The sequence below is a fragment of the Canis aureus genome, chromosome 26 (genome assembly GCF_053574225.1).
Source record: "Canis aureus isolate CA01 chromosome 26, VMU_Caureus_v.1.0, whole genome shotgun sequence".
Classification (NCBI taxonomy): Eukaryota; Metazoa; Chordata; class Mammalia; order Carnivora; family Canidae; genus Canis; species Canis aureus.
In genome coordinates, this window is record NC_135636.1 from 49,081,512 (window position 1) to 49,107,647 (window position 26,136).

General features: G+C 51.7%; 2 protein-coding genes and 1 long non-coding RNA gene across 6 annotated transcripts in view; 2 read left to right on the forward strand and 1 right to left on the reverse strand.

Moving 5' to 3' along the window:
• The window catches only part of LOC144298610 (uncharacterized), a 34,047-nt gene that overhangs the window by 4,911 nt on the left and 3,000 nt on the right, over window positions 1-26,136 (reverse strand). The window contains exons 3-4 of one of the 4 annotated variants that reach the window (XR_013365555.1): window positions 22,148-22,247; window positions 20,006-20,140 (exon numbers count right to left, since the gene is read on the reverse strand). The exons of 1 other annotated variant lie outside the window; for it this stretch is intronic. This is a non-coding gene — a long non-coding RNA (uncharacterized LOC144298610). The remainder of the gene's footprint in view (window positions 1-20,005; window positions 20,141-22,147; window positions 22,248-26,136) is intronic. 2 more of the 4 variants (XR_013365556.1, XR_013365557.1) reach the window with 2 other exon arrangements.
• Window positions 17,678-18,791, forward strand: LOC144298609 (neuroendocrine secretory protein 55-like). The gene has a single exon (XM_077873753.1). It carries the CDS (start codon window positions 18,048-18,050, stop codon window positions 18,789-18,791), a length of 744 nt encoding a protein of 247 aa, XP_077729879.1. The 5' UTR covers window positions 17,678-18,047.
• The window catches only part of GNAS (GNAS complex locus), a 67,418-nt gene continuing 59,990 nt past the window's right edge, over window positions 18,709-26,136 (forward strand). Inside the window, exon 1 of the mRNA XM_077873752.1 lies at window positions 18,709-18,833. Coding sequence (XP_077729878.1) covers window positions 18,791-18,833 — 43 coding nt within the window. The 5' untranslated portion in view covers window positions 18,709-18,790. The remainder of the gene's footprint in view (window positions 18,834-26,136) is intronic.

Genomic DNA, 26,136 nt, shown 5'->3' on the forward strand with positions numbered 1-26,136 from the left:
CACCATCGAATGACTGCGCCGATGGAAACCCATCATCTCTGTACCCAACTGGCATTCCAGGCAAGGAAACACATGCAGGTGCCACCACTTATCTGAGACCACATGGCCAGGTCCAGAGCAGGTCCGAGAGGTCCCCTGGGCCAAGGGGACCATAGGAACCCCCACCCCAGGGACTCTCCTGAGAAAGGGGCATGGAGAGCAGTCGACATCATTACTGCAGCTGCGCCACCTAGTGGTGAGGAACTGGGGCACTTTGTGGCACGGTCCCAGCCCCTGGGAACATCGATCACCCAAAGAGAGGAAGACCAAGGGCAGGGCTCCAAGCCAACATGGGGCTGTCCAGAAGACCTCTTCACAGTGCACCCACAGTGAGCAATGGTCACCCACACACCCACTTAGTTGACCATTTTCATGGGACGTGAGGCGTGGCTTCAGGCACTGACCTCTCAAGGCTCACTGTCCTCCCCTACCTGAGAGTGAAAATGGGGAGTCTCTGGAACTCCACATGTACAGGTCCTACTGCTCCTTCCAGAAGTGCAGGTGAGAGGGAAGGCACTGCTGGAAATCGGATCACCATGCACACACTGGCCTCTGCCCTCAGCCTGCCCACACTCTAATAGTCACATCCCACACCCCAGTCAGTGCTCCAAGGCCACCTTGCCCCAAGGCCATGTCTGCTCCAGGCTGGAAGGAACCAGCTCTGACCGTAGGCTGACAAACATTCCAGAAGTAACAGGGACCCTACCCTCCTCTACGCTGTCAAGAAACAGGCCTCAGAGTGAAAGCCTCCTTCAGACTGGACCACATCAGGAAATCAGACCCCAGCTACCCCAGCTCAGCTCTGTTCAAATCAAATTGACCTCTCACCGCTAGCACATCCTTAGGCAAGCGCTGTGAGCCTCCAAATGCATCCCAAACATACTCATCATCCCCGCTGACCATCCCCACTGACGGGACCAGCCAGGCCTCTGGACCAGCTGGTCTCCCAGCTGCTCCTCTTGCCTCTGGCAATGCCTCTTACACAGTAGCAGAGAGGGCGCTAGAGGTGGTGGATTCAGACCCTGGCCCTGGTCCAGCCCATCCCCTCCTTCTCACTCCTGCAACCAGCTCTTCCCACCCCAAGCCCTTCCCCTAGTGTGCGACACACGACACACGGGGACACGACACACGACACACGGGGACATGGGGGCTCCTGACTCAGCCCCAGCACCACCTCAGACTCCTCCCTGGAGCTCCCCCCTCCCATCCCTAAGCAGCGGTTCAGAAGGTGGGCTCTGGAGTTAGAATCCTGACTCCACACTGTCCAGCTGTATGGCCTTGCACAGGCTATCTGACCCGGGCGCCTCAGTTTCCCGGTGAAGTTGCTATGAAGATTGTATAAATTACTGTATTTCCCTAATGCCTTGGATGTGGGAGGCACCACGAGACATACCCAATAAAGGAGCAAACAAGTCAGGAGCGGGGCTTCCCGAGCGTGAGGCTGGTTGTGTGCGTCTCTCCCACAGAAGACGTGGTTCTTCAGAAGAGGAGTGGTCTCCCCAGCCCTCACACCGGGGCCCCGACGGCCCAGCCGCACCACGGCTGCCTCGGGTTCTTCCCAGGGGCCTGGATAAACAGGAGGTTCTGCGCAGCCACGGGGGTTAAGTTGAGGGCCGCCTGCCCCCAGTCAAGAGCCCCAAGAGCCCCCTGAGCACCACCCCCCACCCTCCTGCCTTCCTCCTCCGCTCTGGAAGCCACATCCAGGTTCCAGACCCGCTCCGGCCTCCCCAGGCCTCCAAAAGCCCATCCTCGTGGCTGAGAGGCCCAGAGCCGCACGGATGCTGGCATGGCCACAGAAACCGCCCTGACCCTGTGGTGTTCCTACTCAGGTTACCGAGGGGCCACAGGGAGGGAAACCGGCAGCCGAGCCGCCTCCAGGGGCCTGCCAGAGGCCCTCGTGAGAGCTCGTTGCCCCCTTCCCAGGCCGGGCCACTCCGCGCTCTCCCATGAGCCCAGGTCTCCCAAGATCAATGTCATGGCAAAGTCAAGGAGGCCCCAGCCAGCAGTTGGGTGGCTAATTCTGACAGCCCTCGCCCCTTCGGAGATAATAATAGGTCCACTTCACTGCACGGAGAGCAAGTGCAAATGCCTACAGAGGCCAGGCCCTGCTCAGAGATGAGTGACGAGGCCAGGTGGCGGCCAGCGCGGTGGCGGTCCTCGGCTCCCCGACAGGGGGCGGCCGCCCCTCGGTGACGGCCGCCTGTGGACAGGGCCCCGGGCGGCTAGAGGCTCCCGGGAGTGGGCCAGGAGAAGTCCACCCTCCGAGTTTTGGTAATATCTCCTAATACCTAAACACTGGCGGCTACCATGATGGAGACTTAGGAAGACTGTCGTGTGCGGTTGAAGCACAAGCCGTTTCTGGGCGGGATCGGCGTGCGGGGCGGTTTCCAACTCCCTTCCAGAAGGGCGGCTTTCCCCGACATCAGTTTTTGCCGGTAGTAATAGCGGCCACCGTTTCGGGACTTATTTCTGGGCGTCAGGTGCTGCTCATCTAGTTTAAGGGCGCAGAGCCTTGGTTCCTTCCTCGTAAACCAGGAGACCGACCGGGCAGGCCATCGAGGCGCCCCCGGGGGCGCGGGGCCGACAGCGGGGGGCTGAGGTTGGCGCTCGGTTCTGCGTGACACCAGAACCAGGGACCTCACCCACAAGGCTTGCGCCCCGGGGCCGTCCCTGCGAGCGAGGGGGCTCAACCCCGCTGACCTCTGGGCTCCACACTTGTCCTTGGCGTTTCCCCACGTTTCCATCCGCCCCCGCCCCCGCCCGCCGCCGCCTACCGCTTACTCAAATGACCCTCCTGCTACCTCTTCACCGAACTGCACATGCTGGGCTCCTTCCCAGGCACTAATCCTTCCCAGCTCTCCTGACCATATCTAGCCATGGTAATGCAGTGTCCTCCAAATCCCCCTGCCCCTCTATCCTGCTGCCAACGGAGCTTCCATTTGGCCTGTGACATTTAAAAATATCTGTCCAGCCTTGGCATATAGAACCCAATACCCCCAGCTGTTTAAATACCACTGCCTCATTCGGCCCGCACATGCCCGTGCTTCCAGTAAAAGCGTAAGTTGACCCAGAACATCGGGCCACCCGAACCCTCTATTCCAATCACGCCAATCTTAATTTGGCTCCTCCGTCAAGTGTACCATCCGCTGGAGCCCATTCCTGCCCCTACAAGGAGAAGACAGGCGTGGGCCCGGGGGGCTTTGAGCGGCAGGGCAAGGTGTGGGCCATCTGTGTGCCCAGGACACGGGAGCACATGCCTGGAGCATGGTGTGATGTCCGCCACAGCTGTCCCTGCCCTCCCTGGCTTCCCACCCCACTGGGCCCCATGGCTCTGCTATTAATATAGCGCCAAGAGGCCCAGCAGCTGGCCGTGGCAAAATCTTTCCACACGGACAGTGACAACTGACATCACACTGATTTGGGCTCTGTACGTTCCAAATGTGCATTCTTTTAGAAAGAGCATTGCTGAAATTTGCCTGGTCACTGAAAATGTGTCTATGTTGTTTCGGGAATTGGGAAAACATCTCCAGTGACCGATTTGGGGGCCTTGAAAAAGGGATCCAGAAGACGGGTGGGAGCCCCAGGAATCTCCTGGGGCTCATGGGGATTAGAGTCTACTCCCCTCTCGAGGGTGCCCCAGATCTGTGTAGTGACTAAGCGTCTCATGGAGAGGAGGAGGGAAAAGCAGGGGCAGTTACGTGACTTGCTCTTCTTAACGGAAAGAGGGTGGCTTCAACAGAGCCCAAAAGAGCCCAGAAAGAGCAGAGTGAAATGGTATGATTTCTGGGACATGCCTTAATAAAGCTACCCAAAGGAGTAGGGGTGAAAAGAGGGAGCAAGAGCTGATGGGCTAGCACAGCTGTGCTGGGGCCCCAGGGTCTCGTCTCCACCTCTGTGTGCTGGCAAACTTCCCTAACAAGGTTAAGCTTCAACATGTAAAAAAAGACTCAACAAAAATTCAACAAAATCTGAACACACTCAAAAATACTCACAACATACATGTGAAAAAACAAATCAACAAATCACGGAGAACCTCACGTGTGCTAGGAACCCTTCTGGGACACTTCTCAACGTGTACAAAAGAAAGAGACGTGAGCAGAGAGCCCTGGTGTGCCGGTCAGCAACTGCCCCGCCTGAAAACGACCTCCTTTTGGCCACAGCACAACGGGTCTCCTCCCCAAATGCCCTGGATTTGTTTCAACTGTCCCATTCCATTGACCCATGGAGACAGCCTCAACACATACTTTTTTAAATTTAGTATTTAAAAATACACAACGAGCCAACCCAAGCAAGACACAGCCGGTAACCTCATCTACTAGAACGCCTTTCTCGCCTGCCCTCACCCACCTTCGCCGCCACAGCAACACAGTAACAAATCTCTAGTTTATCATAGGCTTTCTGCTTTCTGTGAATGTGTTTCTTCTATCATGTATATACTGGCTTAGTTTTGCTGGCTTTTGACCCGTATGAAAAGCATATCCTACCACACTTCTGAGGGCGTATTTTTAGGCACAGGCTCTTTTCTGGCATTTTCTGGCATCCAATCAAGAACCAAGTGCATGATGGGAGAAAGACCCACCTACCCCCACCCAAATCCCCAGAAAAGCCCAGCATGAGAGAAGAGGCCTCAGCTCAAAGGGGGTGTGGGTGGGCCCTGCAAGACGTGCCAGCAGGAAGTAGAGAAGGTGCCTGAGCTCACGCTCCTGTTGTTTGGGACAGAGCTCTGCTGAGGCCAAGGGCACGGGTTAAAGCCTCACTGATAAGCCTGTTTCTTGGCTGCGTCTGCAAACAAAAACATGTGAAGTGACGGCAAATGTCATGGTAAAGGCAGATCAAGACAACTACATCTGTCGATTTATTATTAGAAGGCAAATGTCATGGAAAGAAAATATGCCCCAAGTAATTTAGTCCTGTGCAAACTCAACAGGCTTCAGCTGGTTGGAACCAGAGGCCTTCCCAGCACTCCTCAGCTAAGAGTTGCCTCATTAGATACTGGGGTCAAAATCTAATTTGTCCCCCCTTGATGGTACATATCTGTTGGCGAGGGAGACCAGAATGTGCTGTCACCTGTCATGACATCTTTTCTCGGGTCCACACCAGTACCTCCTGAAGGGGATGAGCAGACTCAGCTCCTCGCCGTCTGCCGGGGAGAAGACAGTGCTGCACTGGACCAACCGAACCTGGTGCCCAGGATAACCCCAATGGGCCAAGGGCCAACTGAGCTTTGCATTTATCTTCTCAAGTATTTAAAAAATTCTTAGCCAGAAGCGAAGCAGTAACGGTAGAATTTTCCTTTAAAACTAAATTCATTTACACAGATACAACAAGTTGATTTAAAGAAAACCATTAAGTGCAGCTATAGTGCGGGAATATGGCAAAACTCATCCAGCTGGTATGGAAATAATTGAAGTTTGAGCAAAAATCTCAATTATTTCTAAGGGACTGTAAAATTTTTTCTAACTTGTATAGTGCTTCTGAGCTCTGAAAGTTCTGACCACATTCCATCCACACCACAGGCCAGCCACCTCCAGTCTTCTCTGTCCCATCCGGGTGCATGAGACGGGAAAGAAGGAGCCCAGAGTCCCCACCGCTGATGCTGAGCGGAGCCCCTAGGCCGGTGGTCACGCACCAGCTCTCAGGTCAGGAACCCACATGAAAGGTCAAGTTAGTGTTTTCTTTCTCCCAAGTTTGCTCTTTTCCTTCTTTACGTTTCCACGATGACTTCAGAAACACAGACGAGCAAACTTCCCTTTTCACGCTGATAGTTCACCCAATGTAACAGGTGCTCCTAAGAGCAGACCTTTCTCTCTTCAGACAGAAGTCTATTTTAAAACTAGTTGGAAAAATAAATAAATAAATAAATAAATAAATAAATAAATAAATAAATAAATCTAGTTGGAAATGGGAAGTTACTCTTTTAAACCTACTAAACATAATATTAATGTCAATCATATTATTTCATTAACTTTGTAGATATATATCTCCCTACAATGTTACATTATGGATAACAAATTAACGTTACTATTGAGGAAAAGCTAGGCAGCCCGTACAACCCGGTCTGCAGGAAAGCCCTACATTACCCCTGTCATCCCAGAAATCCCTCCAGTTAACACGGCCTTCCACACTCAAAAACGTCCCAGCTGGATGACAAATTACACAGTAACCCTGGTTATACACCGTGACTAACTCGTCTAGCCTGCAAAGAGCAGGGCAGGGAGGGGAGTGGGGGACAGGGTCCCCCGATCTCGAAGGCTGGAGAGCATTCTTTCCATTGTGACCATTCCCAATTTAAACTGCCTAGATGGGGGATTAGGCAGGGAGGCCTACCACGCGGGTTCAAAATGATCAGAAGACCAGAGCGCAGCTCAGAGTTCTCGAGGGATCGCCAGCAAGAACGGTTTGTCAATGCTGCCTCCCCAAAGGCACGCTGCCCTTCACCAGAACTTGGAAGAAGCTGAGTGCACAGCCTGTGCCCCGGCCGCCTCTAGGCCAGGTCTCCCCCCACCCCTCTGGGCGGCAGGTCTCTGAAATGTAGTTCATTAAAGTTTCACTCTTCTTCCTGACCGGTCAGAGCCAAGGTCATGCCCCTCAGACCATGTGGGGGTCTGGGTACAGCACTGGTGCCACTGCCCTCCTGGCCAGAGCAACTGGGTGCCGAGAAGGTGAGGGTCAGACACATGCTGCCTGGTAGCCTCGGGCTAAAGGGCCACCAAGGCAAAGCGCTGTGTCTACCTGTGACCTCCCTTAGGACTGACCCTAGAGAACCCTAGTAAATGTGTGCAGAAGTATGTGCCAGGACGGGGCACCAAGTCGAAACAGCAAAAATACACATCAACAGGGAAAACGGCTATTGACAGTCCTTTACTGGGACCACAGCCGATGGGGCGACGATTAAAAAGAACCACAGAGATCTTATGTGAACCGACATACGAGGGTCTGCAAGATAACGCTGCCAAATGAAAAGGCTGCAAAGTCACTACTTGTCTTTAAAAAAAAAAAAAAGACACTTTTTGAGGGCACTCGGACGGCTCAGTGGGTTAAGCGTCTGACACTTGACCTTGGGGTCACAGGTTCGGGGCCCACACTGGATGTGGGGCCTGGAAGGGTGGAAGGAAGACGTTTTCTATGGAAATAGGTCATTCTGTGTGAAGCTGGTCCCTCGGGGGAACGTGAGGGGTGGGCTACGGAGGCTGCGGCTGGACGAGGGCCACTAAAGCAGACTCTAGGCTTAAGCCTCGGTCAGTATCACCGAATTTATGGAACGTATCTAATTCATGCCCGCCATACGTAACGCAGTGCTGTATTTTTTGCCATAACGGAGAGGAGACGCTGCTAGGACATCACAGCTTTCAGAGTAGGCATCTCACAAAAGGGTCTCTGAGGGAAACGGGTGTGCCTTTCTTGTACCTACTCCCCCATATCCCGGGGACTGGCTTCAAGTAACAGCTGGCGCTTTGGGCCTTGGCTGGATTTTTGAATAACCGGCAGGAAAAGAGTGCTACCGAGTGCTCTTGGCTCTCACCTTGCCCAAGTCGTCCTCGGCTGCCGCGGGGACCCTGCCAGGCCAGAGCAGCGAGGCCATGGTATAGTTCTATTTCGAGCTTCCGAGCCACGTCCAGCCAGCTCTCGACCTGCTCTTTCTCCAACAAGAAGCCAGCAGAATGTCAGTTCTAACGTGATCAAGAAAAGAATGCAAAGCTGCACATTGTCCGTTTGGATGCTGACAAAAAATAGATCTGCTATCAAGGGGGCTGACATCTGAGCGCGGGGTTCATGTTCCATCCCCCCGCGAAGACCCTCGGCTCGGGGCGGCGCACGGGGACAGCAGCAGGGCAGAAGAACCCGATCTTTGAGGGCTCCCGCCCCACGTGGAGCTGTAAACTCAACTCCGGGGCCCTGTCGTCCCCGGGCTTTCCCACTAGGCTCCCGGCTATCGCCACAGCCCCTCCATCCAACTATGGAGGATCCTACCCTTTGGCCTAGTAGATTCCTTCTCGCAGGCCATGCAAGGCGCCTCTAACTCAATGGGCCAGGGGCAGAACTCGCCCCACAAGGCTCGGCAGGACTTGAGGTCCACCAGCCCCCTGCACTCCACACCCCCCGCCCTTCCCGTGCTCAGTGGAAGGTAGCCACTATCCCTTCCAGTTCCAGCTGCGTGTCCCCCCTCACACAGCCCACTCCCTGACTCCACGCTGCCGCCAAGCTGTCAGCTGATGTCCCCAACAACGACTCTCGAGGTCACTCTCACTGCCACCAGTTTTGTATTTCTAGAATGACCTTCCCCAGACCCAACTACTCCCACCATCTCTGGCTTGCCTCCAAATTCTACCCCCAGCCCCCAGCCAGAGAGAGTTTTGTCACAGACAACTTGATCGTGGCACCTCCCAGCCACCAGGACAAGGGCTTCCCACCGTCCTAAGGGTGGTGGAGACCCAAGACCGCATTCTGTTCTGCTGGGTCAAGGAGGCCCCAGCCCTGGGGCCACCTCCCCGACTCACTTCACTCTGTCCCCCAGGTTCTGCTGACTTTCTGCCAGTTCCCCTCATCCATCCAGTCCCTTCCAGCAGAGGGCCTGCAAACACGCTATTCCTGCGCTTGGACCCGGGCCACCCCTGCCGCTGCCACATGCTCATCCTTCAGTTCACAGCTCAAGTGTGCACATATCACTTCCCCAGGAAAGTATTCCCTGACATGCCCAGATCTAGGGCAGCTTCCTCTGCTGTACGCTCTGAAAAAAGTTTCTTTTCCAGTGCCCTTAGCTCAGGTTGTAACGAGACTCTCCTTAGCGTGATGATTCATTATTTCCAGATCCCCCGCCGAATAAAGAGTAGGGAGACAAGAGGCTGGTTTAGCTCACCAACACATTCCTGGTGCCTAGCACAGTGCATGGCCCACAGCAAGTATTCCGTGCACTTCTGTACATCAAACCACCGCTCCTAAGACCTTCATCAGGAAGCCACTATGAGAGAACTGGAAACAAAACCCACCATCACCACCACTACCACCATCACATTCACCACCGTCACCAGCACCACCACCAGCACCAGCATCATCGTCACTACATCATCCCAACCACCACTCACATCACAAACTTCACCACCATCACTGAGAGCTGCCATCAGCCAAACTACTGGTTCAGAGTTCACCTGTTCTAGACCCTTGCTGGGCACTTTCTATTTCTTTCCTCATTTGATGCTCTCCATAACCCTGGAAGGGAGAGTTTTTTGGACCCTTGGAAGACCTTTCCTGCAATGGAGGAGATGGAAGTCCAGACAGGTGATGCCACTGGTCAGCTATGAAGCAGAATATATAAGATGCACATCTGGGTCCATCTGGTTCCAACACTGGCTTCTCACCTCTCATACTTCTCAGCCTTTCTACTGAGTCCCTCTTATTAGATGCCATCTTGCTTCCTCTTAGAAGCCACCCAAATACACTCAGAGAAAGGACATTAAGAGAAAATCCCTTAAAAAAAGAAACACAGCGAGGCTCCCCCCCCTCCCATTCCCTTGTTTCATAAAGGAATAAGGGCTCTTCTCTGCCATATGCTGTCAGACAGCATGTGGAGGCACCAGGGAGGGTGAGGAGACTAGAAAAGGATGAAAGAAGACATAAAACATCAATCTAATGAAATGACGTGACTAACCAGAAGAATATAAAAGAATAACCCAAACTTATTTTTAAATAAAAAGAGAAGCCCAGAATTACCAAATATCACAAACTGTACCACTTGTCAAGAGGACAATGAGGTGGAAGTCCCTGATTCAGAGATTTCAGACAACACTAAAATTTCAAAAGAAATGTGAGATGCCAATCTGGGGCAGCCAATTTATTTTTTTAATATAAGTAAAATCATTTTTAAAAAATGATAAACATTTTGTGAAGCTCTAAAGAAAAAAAACCTCTAAAATCTTAAAACAAAAACCTCACATTACTATCTGTTTGATTCAAAAGGGGGTGACACTGACATACTAATAGGAGGGAAGCTTCTGCAGGCTCCGTGGTCAAGAATAGTCCCTGGGGTGCCTGGCTGGCTCAGTTGGTGGAGTTGATCTCAGAGTTATTAAGTTCAAGCCCCATGTTGGGAGTAAAGATCCATTAAAAATAAAATCTTTAAAAAAAAAAGTCCCTTCTCTGAATAACTTGAGCCTGATGAAAAACCCACCCCATCGTCTTTAATTTTTCACACTTCACCGCGGGTTTGCATTTAGTGACCACTGACGTTGTTCACCTCTCTCTCTTATGTAGGAATCCCTTCGACAAAATCCTCTTCAACCTTCGTTGAGTATTTGCTTGAGCAGGCTGCTGGTTGCCTCATAAACCAACCAATTCTAAAAGTCACAGAATATGAGAAAAATGCACAAAAATCAATACCATTCCTATAAATGCACAGTAAACAGCCTGCAAATAAAATGAAAAGAGAGAGCCCATTCATAATAGCAACAAAAGTATCAAATACTTGGGAAATACATGATATATTTTCACATACCAAACTCTACATATGATACGTGGACATTATATAATGAAAACACAAATCCTTAATGGGAGAGATAGAAACTCAAGTAAATGAAGAGTGAGATCATACTGGGGCTCAAGGCTAAACGCAGAAAAGATGACTGTATTTCCCAACTTAATTTATAGATTGAAGGGAATTCCAGTCAAAAGATCACCAAGGTCATTACAGAACTTGATAAAAGTGGTTCTTAAATTCTGTAGGAAAATAAGTGCACAAAACTATCAGAGGGTTCTGAGATAATATCCAATAAGAAGGCATTTGCCCCAGTAGATCTTAAAATATAGTATAAAGTGATGATCATTAAGGCTGTAAATCAATCAGGGTAAAACAATGGAGAAAGACATTACGATTTAACAAACGCAGCAGGAATAAAGTAGCTATCAATAAACAAAAAATACACAAGCCACCTAATGTCACAATAGTCTGGCCTGAGGTTTTTCAAGACCCTCTTATCTCAAATATGGAAAGGAAGTTTTAGCTTTAACTAAACATCAGGCAATTTCCAAGTGACAAAGATGAAGTTGTCTGACAGTCTAAAAAAAAAACACCTTTCTGCCTCCTCTGTTTATTTCCCCATGGTCATCTCAAGACCCACAGCGTCCTTGCTGGGGTGCTTGTTAATTAGATCCTCTTGTTCTCTGTGAGCACCAGTGTAGGTGAAGGAGACATGGGCAGTGGACAGGCAAGAATCTCCCACCAGGGCTCCCTGGCCAGGGCCCATGCCCGGCGTCCCCCAGCAGGCCCCACGCGGCCCAGCTTACCCGCTGGTTGGCTTCCTAATGGCAAGGACTGTCCTCAAGGGCAATTATGATTGAAGTCCGCACTTGCCTCAAAACAAAACCAGACCTCTGTGCTTTGGAAAAACAGGAGTCTTCTCTTGCTCTATGAGTGAAGAGCTCGGAGGGAAGTGATGGTGTTTTGTGAGCGTATTTCTAGACCAGTAAAGGGAAAACCCCCAATTTACAATGATGTTTAGCCAAAACCATGAGTGGAAGAGGGGAAAGCCATGGCCAGCCTATTGATGAGTTTTCATTTCCGATTTTGTTCATTTCTGTTGTGTTAGTCTAGTTTCACGATGTTTTCTGTAGCATGCATAGTTCATGTCTGACCGTGGGCCCCGCTGGAACCTGGATGGTCCGGGCATAGGGATGACCCTGTCAATCACCTGGCCCATGTCTCAGGATCCTTATGGATCCTGAGGAGGGAAGGGGTGTGGAGAAAAGACAGGCGAGCCCAGAGCTACTTCCACCGGAAGCAGAGGTGGTCAGGTGAACTGCTGATTACATACAGATCCATATCACTGTCCCCCACGTCTGACTGGTCAACAGTGCCCTGCCACCAAAAGCCACGTGCCCTAACATCTGTGCAGGGTGGGATGCAGCTTCACCAGACTGCCTTTTAGAAAAACAAAGCCCAGCTCAAATAACAAACAAATACCTAGAATCCTCTTTAACTCAGAGCAGCGTTACAGTGAATGAGGCTGATTTCCCCCGTTACCAGGCCGGACTGATTACAGAGCCCAGAGCCATTTGCCTGAAGATAATTGCCCCAATTCCCCACTTCACTTTGCACGTATAGAAACAGTCCCAATCTACCAGAGCCTCAGTGACTAGACATGTAAAATTGGTCTAATCATATTTTGAAGAGCTCGAGCTGAAAGGGTTTCTGTGAGCATGAGCCTGAACCATGACACCAGGCAGAGTTTCTCCCCTCTGGGTGCGTTGCTCGTTTGCTCACTCCCCCACCAAATCTGAAGGGGTGAGTCACTTTCTCAGCAGATGAGAGAAAAACAATTTTGAGGCTCTCTGTCAGTGCTGGTGGCTGGAGGTAAAGGCTGGATGCCCAGGAGAGCTGGACACGAGCTAAAAGCACAAGCCAGAGGACATTCCTGATAGCGGAGTCCTCTGCGATCAGCAGCCCATCTCCAGGAGGAAGCTGGTATGCAGGGCAGCGGGGACATCAGACACTAGAATCACAGGGGCTGTGGGCATCTTGGGACACCAATGTCTCAGCGGGCCATGGGAAAGAACCAGGCAAGCTCAAGTGTAAGTTGAGGGCAGGCAGATGGAGAGAACCTAGTCCTAATTTCTGTAGGACAAGGCCAGGCAAATGGCCAGAGTCCAGGCTGTCAACCAGGGACCACATGAAAGCTGACAGCTAGAGCAGAAGCAGAGAAAAGGAGGCACCATGCCCAAGGAGGACCTGTGTGCCCAAGTGTACGCTTTGCCTAAATAAGGGAGCTACCAGACACTTCCTGTTGGATTAGGAGCCTAGAAAGTGCTCCACCTGTGGCAGAGGTGGGTACGTAGGTAGGCAGGTAGGTGAGTGGGTGCTGGATGGATGAGAGAACACTGGTAGAACCCAAACCCAAGGGAAAGAAAGGCCATTCTCGAGAAGACAACTCCCAGCAGCTCTGTCCACAGGGCACAAATAGAGTATTATAATCCCAACAGTGGCCTGGACAGCATCCGGCCATGTCAAATAGGTGATTATTTCACCCTATCATTTGCTTTTAGCTCGAGATGGCATTCCCCCAAAATCACAGAACCAGGAGTTTGGGCCTGTCACTATTTCTACTGGTGAGAGCCAACCCGGATCAGTGCAGTCTGAGTAACAGCAAAATAACGCCCCAGAGAATTGAGCCAAATGCTCTTGTACTGTACCCAGACCTGGGGGCAAGTGGGACGTACAGTGCCAAATTCTCAGTAGGGCTGAGGCTTTCTGGCTGATTGCCACAGTCAGGGGTGGGGAATACTTCAAGCTCCCTGAATTCATTTCTACCCAAAAGAAAGTTTGAAAAGCTCTCCATCTCGAAAAATAGTCCTTTTCAATGATTGTCCAAAAAATACGTTCAAGGGTGATTATACCCACTCACCTGGCAGAGCAGAACCAGTCTTTTATCTCGTGTCTCATCTTGGAAACTGTGTTGGTGTCTAGGGGAACCCATGACAATAGTCTGTCAAGCCTTTTGAGAACTCATGGGATTCCTCTTGGTCTCTCTCAGAGAGACCAGCACAGCGATCTTCTCACCACAGAACTTTTAAAAAAACAAAAAAATCTAAAAAGTCAGGCCAGGGGGGAAAAAAAAAAAACACCACCACATCTTTTTCCAGAAACCTCCCCCCACAGATGAACTTCCCCTGACTGTATCAGCACTTCCCCAATACTGTAGGGTTCACTATTTGGCACTGGTTGGCAGCCCACTTTGTAGAATTGGGGGCACTTCGCGCTGACATGCATGTCGGAGGGGGAGCTGCAGTTCATTCTGTTACTGCCATGCCCCCCCACAGCGCCTGCGACAGCGTCCTGCTCACACAAGTGACTCAACTCCTGATGGCTAAATAGCCAATTTCATTCCTAATTTCCAAGACAGCTCTGGGAGGGGAGGCAAGGACCGATAGAATTAATAGACAGGGGATCCCTGGGTGGCTCAGCGGTTTAGCACCTGCCTTCGGCCCAGGGCCTGACCCTGGAGTCCCGGGATCGAGTCCCACATCGGGCTCCCTGTATGGAGCCTGCTTCTCCCCCTGTCTGTGCCTCTGCTTCTCTGTGTGTGTGTGTGTGTCTCATGAATGAATAAATAAAATCTTTAAAAAAAAAAAAAAAGAATTACTAGACGGACTTGACAAATTTCTTTGCTCTGACAAGAGGGCTATGGAACAAAGTGCCTCCGAGCCTGAGCCCGATTATAGAAGCCGCACAGCAGCCCTGCTGGTTCCCTCTGCATACACCTGTTTGCTCATGTCCTGAAACTGCCACCCAAACATTCCTTCCTGTCACTGAGCCGCTTGCACTTTCAAATGCTTCTAAAATAGAAGCAGAGTCGGAAGGGCATGTCCATCAATAGAGCCCCCAGCCCCTCTCCCAAGGTCTCCAAATGCCTTTCATGGAATCAGAATCTGAGTTGAAAAGAATTTTGGCGCGCATCGAGTTCCAACTCGGCCTGGCTCATGAGTCCCACGGAAAACATCTCCAATATGTGCTCATCTGTCCTTTGATTTAACACCGCTTCTGACAAAGAGCCAACTGCCTCCTGACAGCCATTCCATTTCAGAGCCCTAATTGTTAGAATATTCTTCCTTGGGTTCAGCTGAAATCTGCCTGTTGTAACTACTACCCATAGGTTATAATTTTGCCCTCTGGAGCCACGTAAAATACATCTCAATGCCTGTTCCACAGGACAATCCTTTAAGGGGCTGAAGACAATATTCTTCACAATTCATCCCAATCAGAACCTTATTGTATGATGCTCGGATGAACTGGGAAGTGCACTTTCCTGTCCAACAGGTTCGGGAGCCTCCCTCTGGCAAAGCCCAAAGGTGACATATGACCATACTTTATTTACCGGCAGACAGACAGAGCCCCTTGTTCCTTAGCTGCTAACAACCCGAGGTTGTTCATCACCCACTTGCTCCTTTTTGAAATTCACTCTGCAGCAAGCACTTTTTAAAGTCGTGCACGTAATGCATTTTAAACAGCATTTTCTGCACAGATCCATTTGCTCGACCTCGGCCCTAAGTGCGAGATGGAGCAGTATTTCAGTGTGGTCCTGCTGCTCCTCCCGGAGACTATGCGGAATGTTCACCAAAATGTATGTGTAACTATACAGGACCAGGGCTCTAAAATGCAGTGTTTTGTTAAATGTTCATTTGCTGATTAAAATGCATCTTGCAAAGAAAGTGCATTACTAATGCAGAATCTAGTCCAAAAGTACGTATTATGTAATGCACATTTGTTAATAATGCAGGCAATCTCGGTGTATCTATATTAGTGGATCAGCTCGGGGCTGCCATCTCCATTATAGGCATAAAGCACTCCTTCTGAAAAACGAAGTACTTTCTTATGAACACTAAAGAATCATAATCCACCTTGTTGCTGACAGCTGGCATTCGTCTCCATTGAAAGGGCATTCACCAGCACCCACATATTCCTGATTTTTTTCCCCAGCGTGCCTTGAAAATCCCTTGAACGACGTCTTTATGCTCCATGCACTGTCAGTGGGGCTGTGCTAATTGAAAGAAATAAAGCAGGTGGGTCAATGTGAGCAAAACCTTCAGAGATGTCCCTCCTTGATGGAGGCAGAGAGATATGGATTTGAAGTATGCAGGACCCAACAGCCCATCCAGTGCCCCCTACTAATAATCACATGATGACTGGAACCAGGCTCTTGTGAGGAGACCCTTTCAGTTCCTTTGCAAAGTGTGACAGTAGGCACAACTAGAATACAGACATTTGTCCTTTTATGGGGTTTGCCAAATCAACCCTACTTTCTTAGACCAATCAGTATTTTAATGCCACAGAAGAACTCAAAAGAACACAAGAGGAAAGACAGACACAGCCAAGAAGCCGAGTCAGGAACATTCAAGAACATCCACAGCCAAGATGCAGAAATAAAAAAATAAACCCTCAGCACATCGAAAGCAGTTGCTAGAATCTTGCTAAGGTCTGGTCTACACTCTGGTTTTGACAGCTGCATGTAAGCATGGTGTTGAAGGTATGAGGACAAGTTCCACCATGCCAGGTAATGGCTGTAGGCACAGGACTCTTTAGCCTCCAAGAAGGGGGTACCAGGAGCAAAAGCCTGGTAGGTGACCTCAAAAAGGAAAGCAGAATTGTGAGGGCATGCCTCTCCAGATTTCCCCCATGTTGACTCAAAGACAAAAAACTCCCATGTGTTCCAAGTGGAGCAACTTTATTGACATGTCCAAGAATTCTAGGAAGACGGTGTGGCTCTGGATTAGGCAACTACCTTTGGACTTGCCACCATGGCAAAAGGGCCACTCCATACTCTAACAGGGAAGGCGTCATATACAACCCAGAAGCAGCAGTCAGGTTATAGATAGAACTCAAGAGCTTTCCGAGGACCATGCTTCCCTGAGCTAAGATCACTCCAGGGATCCCCCTTCAGGAGGACATGGAGCTCATTTGATTTTCCAGGGCTGAGAAAGAGAGGTACTAATTTCCTCCAACCTTTCAGCCTCCGGGGTTCAGCATGGTCTTGGAACATCTAGCCACATCACCTAACCCTAATGCTCTGATGGACCCAATAGTTTTCTCAGAGCATTAAAGACGGATTAAATATTGGTGGGCAAGGAGGAATTCGGAGTGGTTTAACACTCTGATTAACAGCAGATTAGTCCTAAATGGGCTTTCCTTAATGTAAGTTTCTTTTCTTCATTTTTAACTTCACCTTCAGCACCTGGAACAGGGCTTGGCATGTGCCAGGCACTGAATAAATATTCACTGAATGAACTAGCTTTGTTGAAAACCTATCTGTGTATGAAATGAAAGCGCTTTAAGGGGTACCCCGTGAGATTTCCTTGATGGCTAACCGGCCTGCAGCGCCCCACAGGGGTAGAGAATGGGCTGTACCTACTGAATATCAGGGCAGGCAAGATTTGCCTTAACTAGTGGTTCCAGCTAATTAGAGTCTGTCTTCCAGCAGCACATGTTCTCAGCTAGAGCTCATGGCAGTCCACCGATGGGTCTGTGGACTTGCAAACCATCACCCTGTCTGTGGGGCCCTTCCTAGGAACGATGCTTACTTGTCCACGAGGTAATTAGCCAATTGAGACTACAGGGGGGTGCGGGGGATATTTTTCGGAAACGCTCTAATTACAGTCACTATAAGGGATCTGCCAAAGGTGGTTTCGTGATTAATGACTGCCTGAGGTTACCATCCTCAAACTATTAAACCCCTGGAACTCGCCCGGGGCTGGATCATTAATACCCACGCACAGACCCCCGTTTCATTCCGCCGAGTGTCTGCGATTTTGCGGTCTGGTCTTTTGGCTTGTTTTACCGATAATCCTGGAGTTGGGAAGGTGTATGGACCCCACGGAGAACCGGACCCATGCCCGGCTGCCCGAGTACCCTAACCTGTGGCTAGCTGGCTCACTTGTTTTGCTCCTTGGCACCCGCCAGGCCCCCCCGCCCCTCGATTCGCCCAAGTCGCCCAAATCGTTTCAAACAAGGTTCCCTCCTGCCACCTGCCGGCCCACTAGGGTCTGCGCCACGGGCTCGGCGCCACGGCGCAGCTCGCGGGGAGGCGCCCCCGCCTCCCTACTGCACATGCCCGGCAGAAGTCCGGGCGCGCAACTTTGCAGAACCTCTCCGCCGCGTCCCTCCCGCCTCAGTCTCCTCTTTCCTCTCCCAGGCGAGAGGACCAGCGGAGGCACCTCTCCCGGGTCTTAGGCCGCAGAGTCTGAGACTTAGAGAGAGGAGCCCCGGAGGAGGAAGACTTTTTCTCCCCTTACCCATCCCTTCTTGCTCAGACAGGCAAGCAGAGGCGCGGAGCTTTAGAAAGTTGAGTGATCAGGAAGGTAGGTGCTTCCTTTTCTTCCCCCCTCACAGCGAGGTGGGGCTGGGACCTCCGGACCCAGCTTCTCACCTCGTGGGGTGCACCTCCGTCGGCTCTAGCAGCCAATGCGCATCGGAGCCCCGCTCTGCAGAGCCAGAGGGCGGGTGGTCTTCTCGGTGTGCGCCTAAGAGAATGGATCGTAGGTCCCGGGCTCAGCAGTGGCGCCGAGCTCGCCACAACTACAACGATCTGTGCCCACCCATCGGCCGCCGGGCAGCCACCGCGCTCCTCTGGCTCTCCTGCTCCATCGCGCTCCTCCGCGCCCTCGCCACCTCCAACGCCCGCGCCCAGCAGCGCGCGGCCGCCCAGCAGCGCCGGAGCTTCCTTAACGCCCACCACCGCTCCGGCGCCCAGGTGTTCCCCGAGCCCCCCGAGTCGGACCACGAGCACGAGGAGGCCGACCTAGAGCTGTCCCTCCCCGAGTGCCTAGAGTACGAGGAAGAGTTTGACTACGAATCTGAGACCGAGACCGAGACCGAGTCTGAAATCGAATCCGAGACCGACTTCGAGACCGAGCCTGAGACCGCCCCCGCCACTGAGCCCGAGACCGAGCCAGAAGACGAGCGCGGCCCCGTGGTGCCCAAGCACAGCAGCTTCGGCCAATCTCTCACCGAGCGTCTGCACGCTCTAAGATTGCGGAGCCCCGACGCCTCCCCGAGTCGCGCGCAGCCCAGCACTCAGGAGCCCCAGAACCCCAGGGAGGGGGAGGAGCCCGAGCCCAAGCCCGAGGACAAGGATCCGAGGGACCCCGAAGAGTCCGAGGAGCCAAAGGAGAAGAAGCAGCAGCGCCGCTGCAAGCCGAAGAAGCCCACCCGCCGCGACCCGTCCCCGGAGTCCCCTTCCAAAAGGGGACCCATCCCCATCCGGCGTCACTAATGGAGGACGCGGTCCAGATTCTCCTTGTTTTCTTTGATTCAGGTTAGTTGTCGGCCGCCGAGCCCGGGAGCCCGGGAGCCTGGGGTCGGGGCGGGAGGGAGGCAGGGGGAGGGAAGGGCAGGGGGCCCGGCTGGCCTGTCCGGGAGGCGGGGGCCAGGGCGAGCTGGGGAGGGCTCCTCGGGGCGCCGGGAGCGCCCAGGTGGCCGAGGGGCTGTTGGACGACGGGGCGCTCCGCGCGCTCCGCTGGAGACCGCCTGAGGTCTCCGAGCTGGGGTCCAGGACGCCGGCGGAAGCCCCGGCGCGCCCCGGGTTTCGAGCTGCACACCCACAAGGCACAGGTAAGTCACCTGTTTTACACACTTTTTTTCTAACTAAACACTAGTCTCCGACCAGGTGGCCTCGGCAGGCGCCCGAAACGTGGTTCTGAGGTGCGCGCGCCAACTTTGGCCGGGGAGAGCCGCCGCGCTGTAGCGACACTGTTGCAACGTGCGGAGAGTAACCGCGCTGGGATTGGGCAACTCCGGGGACTGGCGGCTCCGGGAAAAGTCGCGCGCCGCGCTTTAAGGCGCCCGGAGCCGGGAGCCCGGAGCCCAGGTCCCAGCGCTGCCAGTCTGGAGCCGCGGGACCTCGGCGCCAGTGCTCCCCGCGGCCGTGCGCCAGTCCTGGCTGCCGCCGCCGCCCGCCGGCGCGCGTGGGGCCGGAGCCCGCCGCAAGGAGCGTGCGCACCTGCCCGCGCGCTCCGGAGCCGACCTCTCCAGGGCGGCCGGCAGCTCCCCGCGACTCACGCGTACCTGGAGGGCTGGCAGAGAAGGTACGGGAGTCTTACGGGGTGCCCCTACAGGCTACCGGGGTGGGTGGCGCGGGTTTGGTCACGTCGGGGCATCGCTAAAGCGTTTTGGCGCAGCTGATCTGGCGGCGGGGCCGGGTGCAGCTTGGCTGGAGAGGTCTGGGGCTGTTTGCGCAAGGTCCTGGGGATGGGAGCGGGGCTAAGCGGCCCGCGAGGCGGTGCCGGGAGGAAAGGTAAAGCGGCACAAGAAACGGGGCTGGAGAGGGGATGGCATCTTTCACCGGGATACCCTACACCGCGTCCCCAAACCGCGCGGCACCGCCGAGCTGGGGAAGGGTGTTGGATCGGACGCAAGTCCTTGGGCGACCGGTCGAGAGGGGGCAGGGGCCGGCGGCTTGGGCAGCCTCGGGGAGGGGAGGCGGCGCACCGGCCATTTGCAGCTCGGGTGGAGCTAAGTTTGGTATCTGTAACCTGGAGGTGAAGCCGTCCTGTGGCCAGAGGACAGAAACCGCGGCGGTCCGTAACGCGTCTTCAGTGCGTAAAGTGCGCCTTACTGCCGACCCTGGAGAAGACGGATAGAGTGAAATAGATTTTACAACCCCCACCTGATGTGGCAATTGATCTTTTCGTGGTGCGCGCGTCTTGGTTTGCGCCGGTTTGAGCTAGTCTGATGGGAATGATGAGATTGGGGGGGGGGGCGCGTTTTGAGGCTTGAAAAGATAAGATCGGTCGGGTTTTATAGACTCAAGTAAAGGATCAGGGGTGAAGCCAGAAGGCACACACTTGCCACGGTCTTCCTTCCAGGTCTCCTCCATAGGAACCGCGACGGTGCCCCCAACTTAGTTCGCCGGCTGCGGCGCTGACTAACTACCGTTGGATGCCTTTAAGGTCTTAACTGGGAAGGACAGGTCTTCACTAGTAAGGACCCAGGAGGCTCTTGATGAGCAGAGGCTTCCTTGGGCAGCGGACAAGTGTCAGAAGTCTTAGGCTCCTGAGGACTTGCCGCAGGGCCAGGAGTGCCCTGCCTTTGGCTTAAATGTGTGAAATTGCCTAAGTGGAATGGAGCTCCCCAAAGTTGGAATTTCTAGTCTGGGTAAACAGTGATGGCTGTGGTTCCTTTCTGTGGCATAAGTGTTGTTTTTCCTCTGGGGACGTCTTACCAGCCTGAGTTCAAGTAAAAGGTGTCTAGTGAATGTGCGACAGAAGCCAGGGTTTGGGTGGCTTCTTTTGGCGTGCTTTTCCGGGTGGGAGCTCCCTTCCCAGCTTGGGGGAGGGGGGGCCCCTGCAGAGCTAGGTTTTTCAGTAGAGAAATTAGCATCTTGCCTTGTTGCAGGAAGAATAAACAAGTTTAAGAAGTCCTCAGTGCCTAAGCACACACCATTCACGCCAACCTTGGTCTGCTTTTAAGCAGAACCCCCATATTGGGAGGCTTGCTTCTTAATTGGAAGAAATACACCAAGATCATTGTTGGGGAGGGGGTGGTCCCCATCTAAGAACGCACAAATAGTTGGCCCTATTTTAGACGCACTCTTCCATATAAACTACCTGATTGTGAAAGTCAGTTGCCTACCCCCACCCCCTGCGCCACTCAGCTCCCTTCCCCCACCCTTCCCCCACTCTCCATCCCCCTCCACCCCCTCTCTCTACCCTTTCCCTCCACCCCCATTCCAGAGTGGAAAAGCCTTTGGGGACTCTACAGAATAACTGAGGAAACTCAGTTTCTATGCCAAACTCCTAGGAAGTGCCCTGGACCCACCCAAGGATGGGATTTTACTTCATAGACACTTCAAACCCTCTCTCTACCTGAGACACTGGTGCTACACCGCTTTTTTTTTTTTTTTTTTAATCCCCAGAGGCATTTCTGGCAAGTTCTCCCAAGCATTCCCAACTCACTAGTCTCCAAACTGGCCCTTTGTCTCACCCTGCGAAATTGGGGTTAGCATTTGAATGGGCTCACTTGCCCTTTCAATTTAGGTGGGGTGTGTCTGGTGAGGAAATTCACTCAAGAAAAAAAAAAAAAAACACACCACAACCAAACCAGACTTTCTAGTTGACCACATAAGTGATTTACTAGCTGGTTGTAGTATCTCATGTGGAGAGGGGGAGGAGAATAAAGCTAGTTAAAGGTGATGGTGTGCTCTGGCATTTAGGATTTTCCTTTACTACATTAATCATTTACTTACTAGAAATTTGCTTTTTCTTGGACAAAGGTCTTCTTATAACTGAACTTTTTGAGTTGGAAAGTCATAGCAGTGTTCAAATATTGTGTGCTGTCAGCCAGCTGGTGTAGGTTTACTTTTACTAAAGTTTGGCAAACTAAACTTTTATGTTTATCAGAATTCAAGAACTGGGAATTTTAAAGTTTGGAACTGTTTTAGGAGGATGTTTCTATAATTCGCTAGAGGCTGTTTTTTCACCCCCCTGGAAATGCTTACAGCCCTTTACTCTTTAGCCTTCACTTCTAGCAGCTGGGATTGAAGATTTCATGAGGGAGCTGAAACTTCAGCGTGGGTAAGAATGAGGTCTTTTCCTTTGTTTTAATAATCTGAATGGATTTTACTTAATTTACCTGTGTTATCACAGCTCCTCATGCAGAGGGAAGCTATTGAGAGGAAACTGAGCAGAAACCATGGCGTTGGGGAAAGTATGTATCTTAACAGAAAGGTGACCTATAACAAAAAAACAAATTACTAAAATCAAATTAAGCTTCCAGAGGCGAGTGATGTCATATGCCAGCCCCAGTGCTGCCCTTCTCTTAGACATTGCCCAGCAAAAGGGATGAGGTCCTCAAATTCCATCTTTAATCCTCATGTTCCAGAATGGGGGATGGAATCCCTCGTCCTGCTCTCCGGGGTTTTGACATTAATGACTATTTCCTAAGTCTGGATGCCCCAGGGATGGACAGCAGGACCTAAGAATCTTCTAGGCCTCGTCCTGCCCAGTGGCCTTGGGTCAGACCCAGCACCTCACTGCCTCCACTTCTTCAATGAAAATGAAGTATGTTCCCATCATTCCCTTCAGCTCCAAATGCTTGCAGGTTGATTAAGCCCAGGGTTGCCCAATTTGACTCTACCCATGATTTTAACACTAATGGAACAAAAAAAGGTTTTCAAGGTTAATCAAATAAAAAGCACCAGTTGTGAAGAAATCTGTTTTGTGTTGTTCCAATTTCCATTTTATCCAGTCTTTTTGAATGGGTGGCAAAAAAAAAATTTAAAAAGGCAACTTAGAGAATACAGAATTCCACTGTGTCTTGTTACTAGCCTGGGGGGAAGGGGAACTGGCCATCCTTGAGCAGATCTATAGTGTGTGTCTTCTGTGTGCCCGTTTCCCTCACCTCTCCCTGATGGTGTGCGAAAACAAGCTTTTCTGAGTGGGAGCAGGCAGCCTGAAGCCAGCATTGCACTGAGTACTGCAGCCTGGAGATGCTCACAGCTCTGGGAGCAAGCAGTCTGACAGCAACGTTAGCTAACCGACCACAAGTGTTGAATATATTATTTGGTAACACTTGTAAGTGTCCTGATTAGGCCAGACCTGCAAACATGGCTCAGAGGCTGCAGTGAGTTTGGATAACCAGCATCCTCGGCCTTTGTTTCTATTACCCTTCCCTCCCAGGAGCTTTTTCAGACTTTTTTTCTTAATTGCTCCTCCCATGAAATTTTAATACCACAGTTCTAGAGATGTATCTGTTTCTATACTGCAAGACCTTGTGAGAGCTAAGATTTTTTTTTTTTTTTTTTTGCATTTCCTCCTAAACCAATTTCCCCCTGTTGCAAATGCGTGGGATAACAATGCAAATGAAAAAAAAAAAAAAAACAGTCAAATCAATGATTTAACATCCCATTTTTGTTTTGTTTTGGCTATATATCACAAGGCTACATATAAGGTAAATTTTTGCTGTTTGGTTTTCCCTTTTTAAAAATCTTACCTCCCACTCCCAGCTCCACATCCCCTGGCACTGGTCCTGGTGCTAGGTCCTAGCTAATTCAGAGCAGAGGAGCCAGAGTGAACAGCCTACTGACTTAGATTCTCCCCAAGGCCAAGAGTCTGCAGTGCAGGGCTACCGTCACCTGTTGACAGCGCTCAGCCAGTAAGGCAGGACATCCAAGAGGAGCTGGCGCCATGGCACCCCCCCCCACCACACACACACACACACTCCCTTGCCACTGCCGACGGCGGCAAACTCCCTATTGCAAGGTAGAATTGGGGAGGCTGCCTTCCTGGCTTCGCCTGTGGACAGGGCCTATTTTTTACTCTATGAGCTTATTTTAGGGCGAGCATGCTGCAGATGAACAGAGGGGCATGGCCATCAGAAACGCCAGGGTAAGACTAGACTACATGCACAGATGGTACGTGGTATCTGTAATGTGCAGGAAGAGTTGAGAACAGAGGGAAAGGAGTGTTTGGGGGGAATCACAGAAAATACTGGAAGACAAAGACAAGAACACTGGAAAAGGAAGAGAAGATACTATCTGGAACTAGGAGTCACAGAGCCCGTAATATTAGGGCTATTTAGATTCTTATGAAGAAATAGAGATTCAGGGAGAAAAAGGTTTAGGGGAGACTTCATGGCCATCTTCAAAAATCTGGTGGCAGCAGAAGTAACGTCAGGAAGAGCATTTTTAATAGCCACACCTGCTGTAGAAGAGCACCCTGGGGACTACAGATTAGGCACACGGAAGGCCAGAAATTTCAATTTCATAGGTGCAGCGGGGGTTTTTGTGTATTTACCCCAACAGCATCCGCCCAACAGAAAGATTTAAAACCTAGGAAATACTGTTTTTAGAGTTTAAATGCTAAATCTTGGATTTCAGTTCAAGGAGAGGCCCCAACTCTCAAACTGGCCAAGGACTGCCGCCAGCTGAAGACAACCAGTTTCTCCTCCCGCCCCACCCCCGGCGAGAGGCGGCTCTGAGTGCCCTGGCTTATGTTGCTGTCTGTATCTGAGCTCAGGAGGAGGATGCGCTCTGGGAAATTGAGGCCAGGCGCAAACATGAAATACACCATTCCCCTTACATTCAAATTATGGTGCCCGGCCGCCCCCAGGGTGCCTGGAGTTTCCACCATGATTACTGAAATCTTAAACAGAGCTTCCACTAAAGCCGAATTTCTCTTCTGAGATTCCCTCTTGCCCTTCTTGCGCCCCCCCCTCCCCACTTCTCCCCCCCTTTTAGTCCCCCTTCTCGGGGCACTGTTCATCTTTTCTGGAATGGCCACTCCCCTCCAGGTTCTCTGCTGCATCATTGGCTAGCTTAAAGGAGGAGTCCACAGCCCAGGCCCAGCAACTGTCCAGAAGGCATGGACCCACCATACCAGCGCGAGTGGTCAGGGGACAGTCATGTGCCTGGCTGCAGCAGGAACGGGTAGCCCTTCCAAGTGGAGGGCTGCTGAGTTTAGCAAGTGAGCTGAATGAAGGGGTCTGAATTCCTGGTAGGAGACCCTCAGCCCCCAGGGCTCCAGCACGGGGCTTTTTAATCTGAGCATATGGAGTAGATCAGCCCTGCACCTGCTCCTAACCTCCATTTGAGGCATTTTCTCTTCAGCTGGCATTTGCCTGAAACAGCCTGGTCACGCAGACCCTTCTGCCGACAGCAGTAGGCTGCTGCTGCCTCCACCGGCCAAGGCTGGCAGAGGAGATGCTGGAAGGTAGAAGGATGGGCACAGCAAGTCTTAATTGAACAGTAATTAACTGAACAGCTTCAAAGTCTTATGGCTACTCAGTCAGCACTCAAAAAACATTTGTCACTGGGAGGTTGAGAAACGGAATAGTTGCCTGAATTCTCTTCCCAGGTTCTCTCCTTTCTGTCCCCCTCCCCCCCACAACTGGTACAAAGATTCTCCTTTTCCTCCTTTGAAAGCAAGCCACTGACAACAAGTGACAGAGGTGGTCTGCGGAGCCAGCTCTTGTGCAAATGGCCCCCACCCCCACCACAGGCTAGGACGAAATGCTACTGCCAGAAAAAGAAGGTTTTTCCTAGGTTTCTGCTCTCTTCCCTCTCGACCATCCCCTTCTCTGTCTGCTTTGCTTTTTCTTTCTTGGATACAGGGATGAACTAAGGAAGAAAATTGACAGGCAGCTACTTAAAAACTTGGATGTGTCTGGTGCTTTAGGCAATGAATAAGAATCCCCCAAATCTAAGTATCCCAGCAGCCGTTTGCTGACTGCAGTGCGTGCTAGTGGGGCAGCATCAACAGAGCAGGAAGATTGAGTTTGGGAAGCCTAGGGCACCACACGGGGTCACCAAGGAAGGGGGCCACGTCCCTGCAGATGGCAAGGGTGCTGCTGGGAGAGCCAACAGTGCAGAAATACCTTCTTTCTATTGGGAATTACTCATTTGCAAAAAGCCAGCAGATAGTCCACCTAAGGCACCTGCCATTTGGCGAACAGGCCGACCATCCTCAGAAACGCACTTTTACTGAACCATGAGTGGTGTCTGCTGTTCCTTTCTCCATTGTAGTGTAGAAGACATATTCTTTTTAAGTAGCTAAAGATACACAATTTCCCAGAAACCTTCGCCTAGACTTTGACAGCCAATCCTTCCCTTCCCTGACGGGTAT

Bases quoted from the DNA above. Each gene is read 5' to 3' on its own strand.
- LOC144298609 (XM_077873753.1), top strand. From the start codon at position 18,048: ATGGATCGTAGGTCCCGGGCTCAGCAGTGGCGCCGAGCTCGCCACAAC.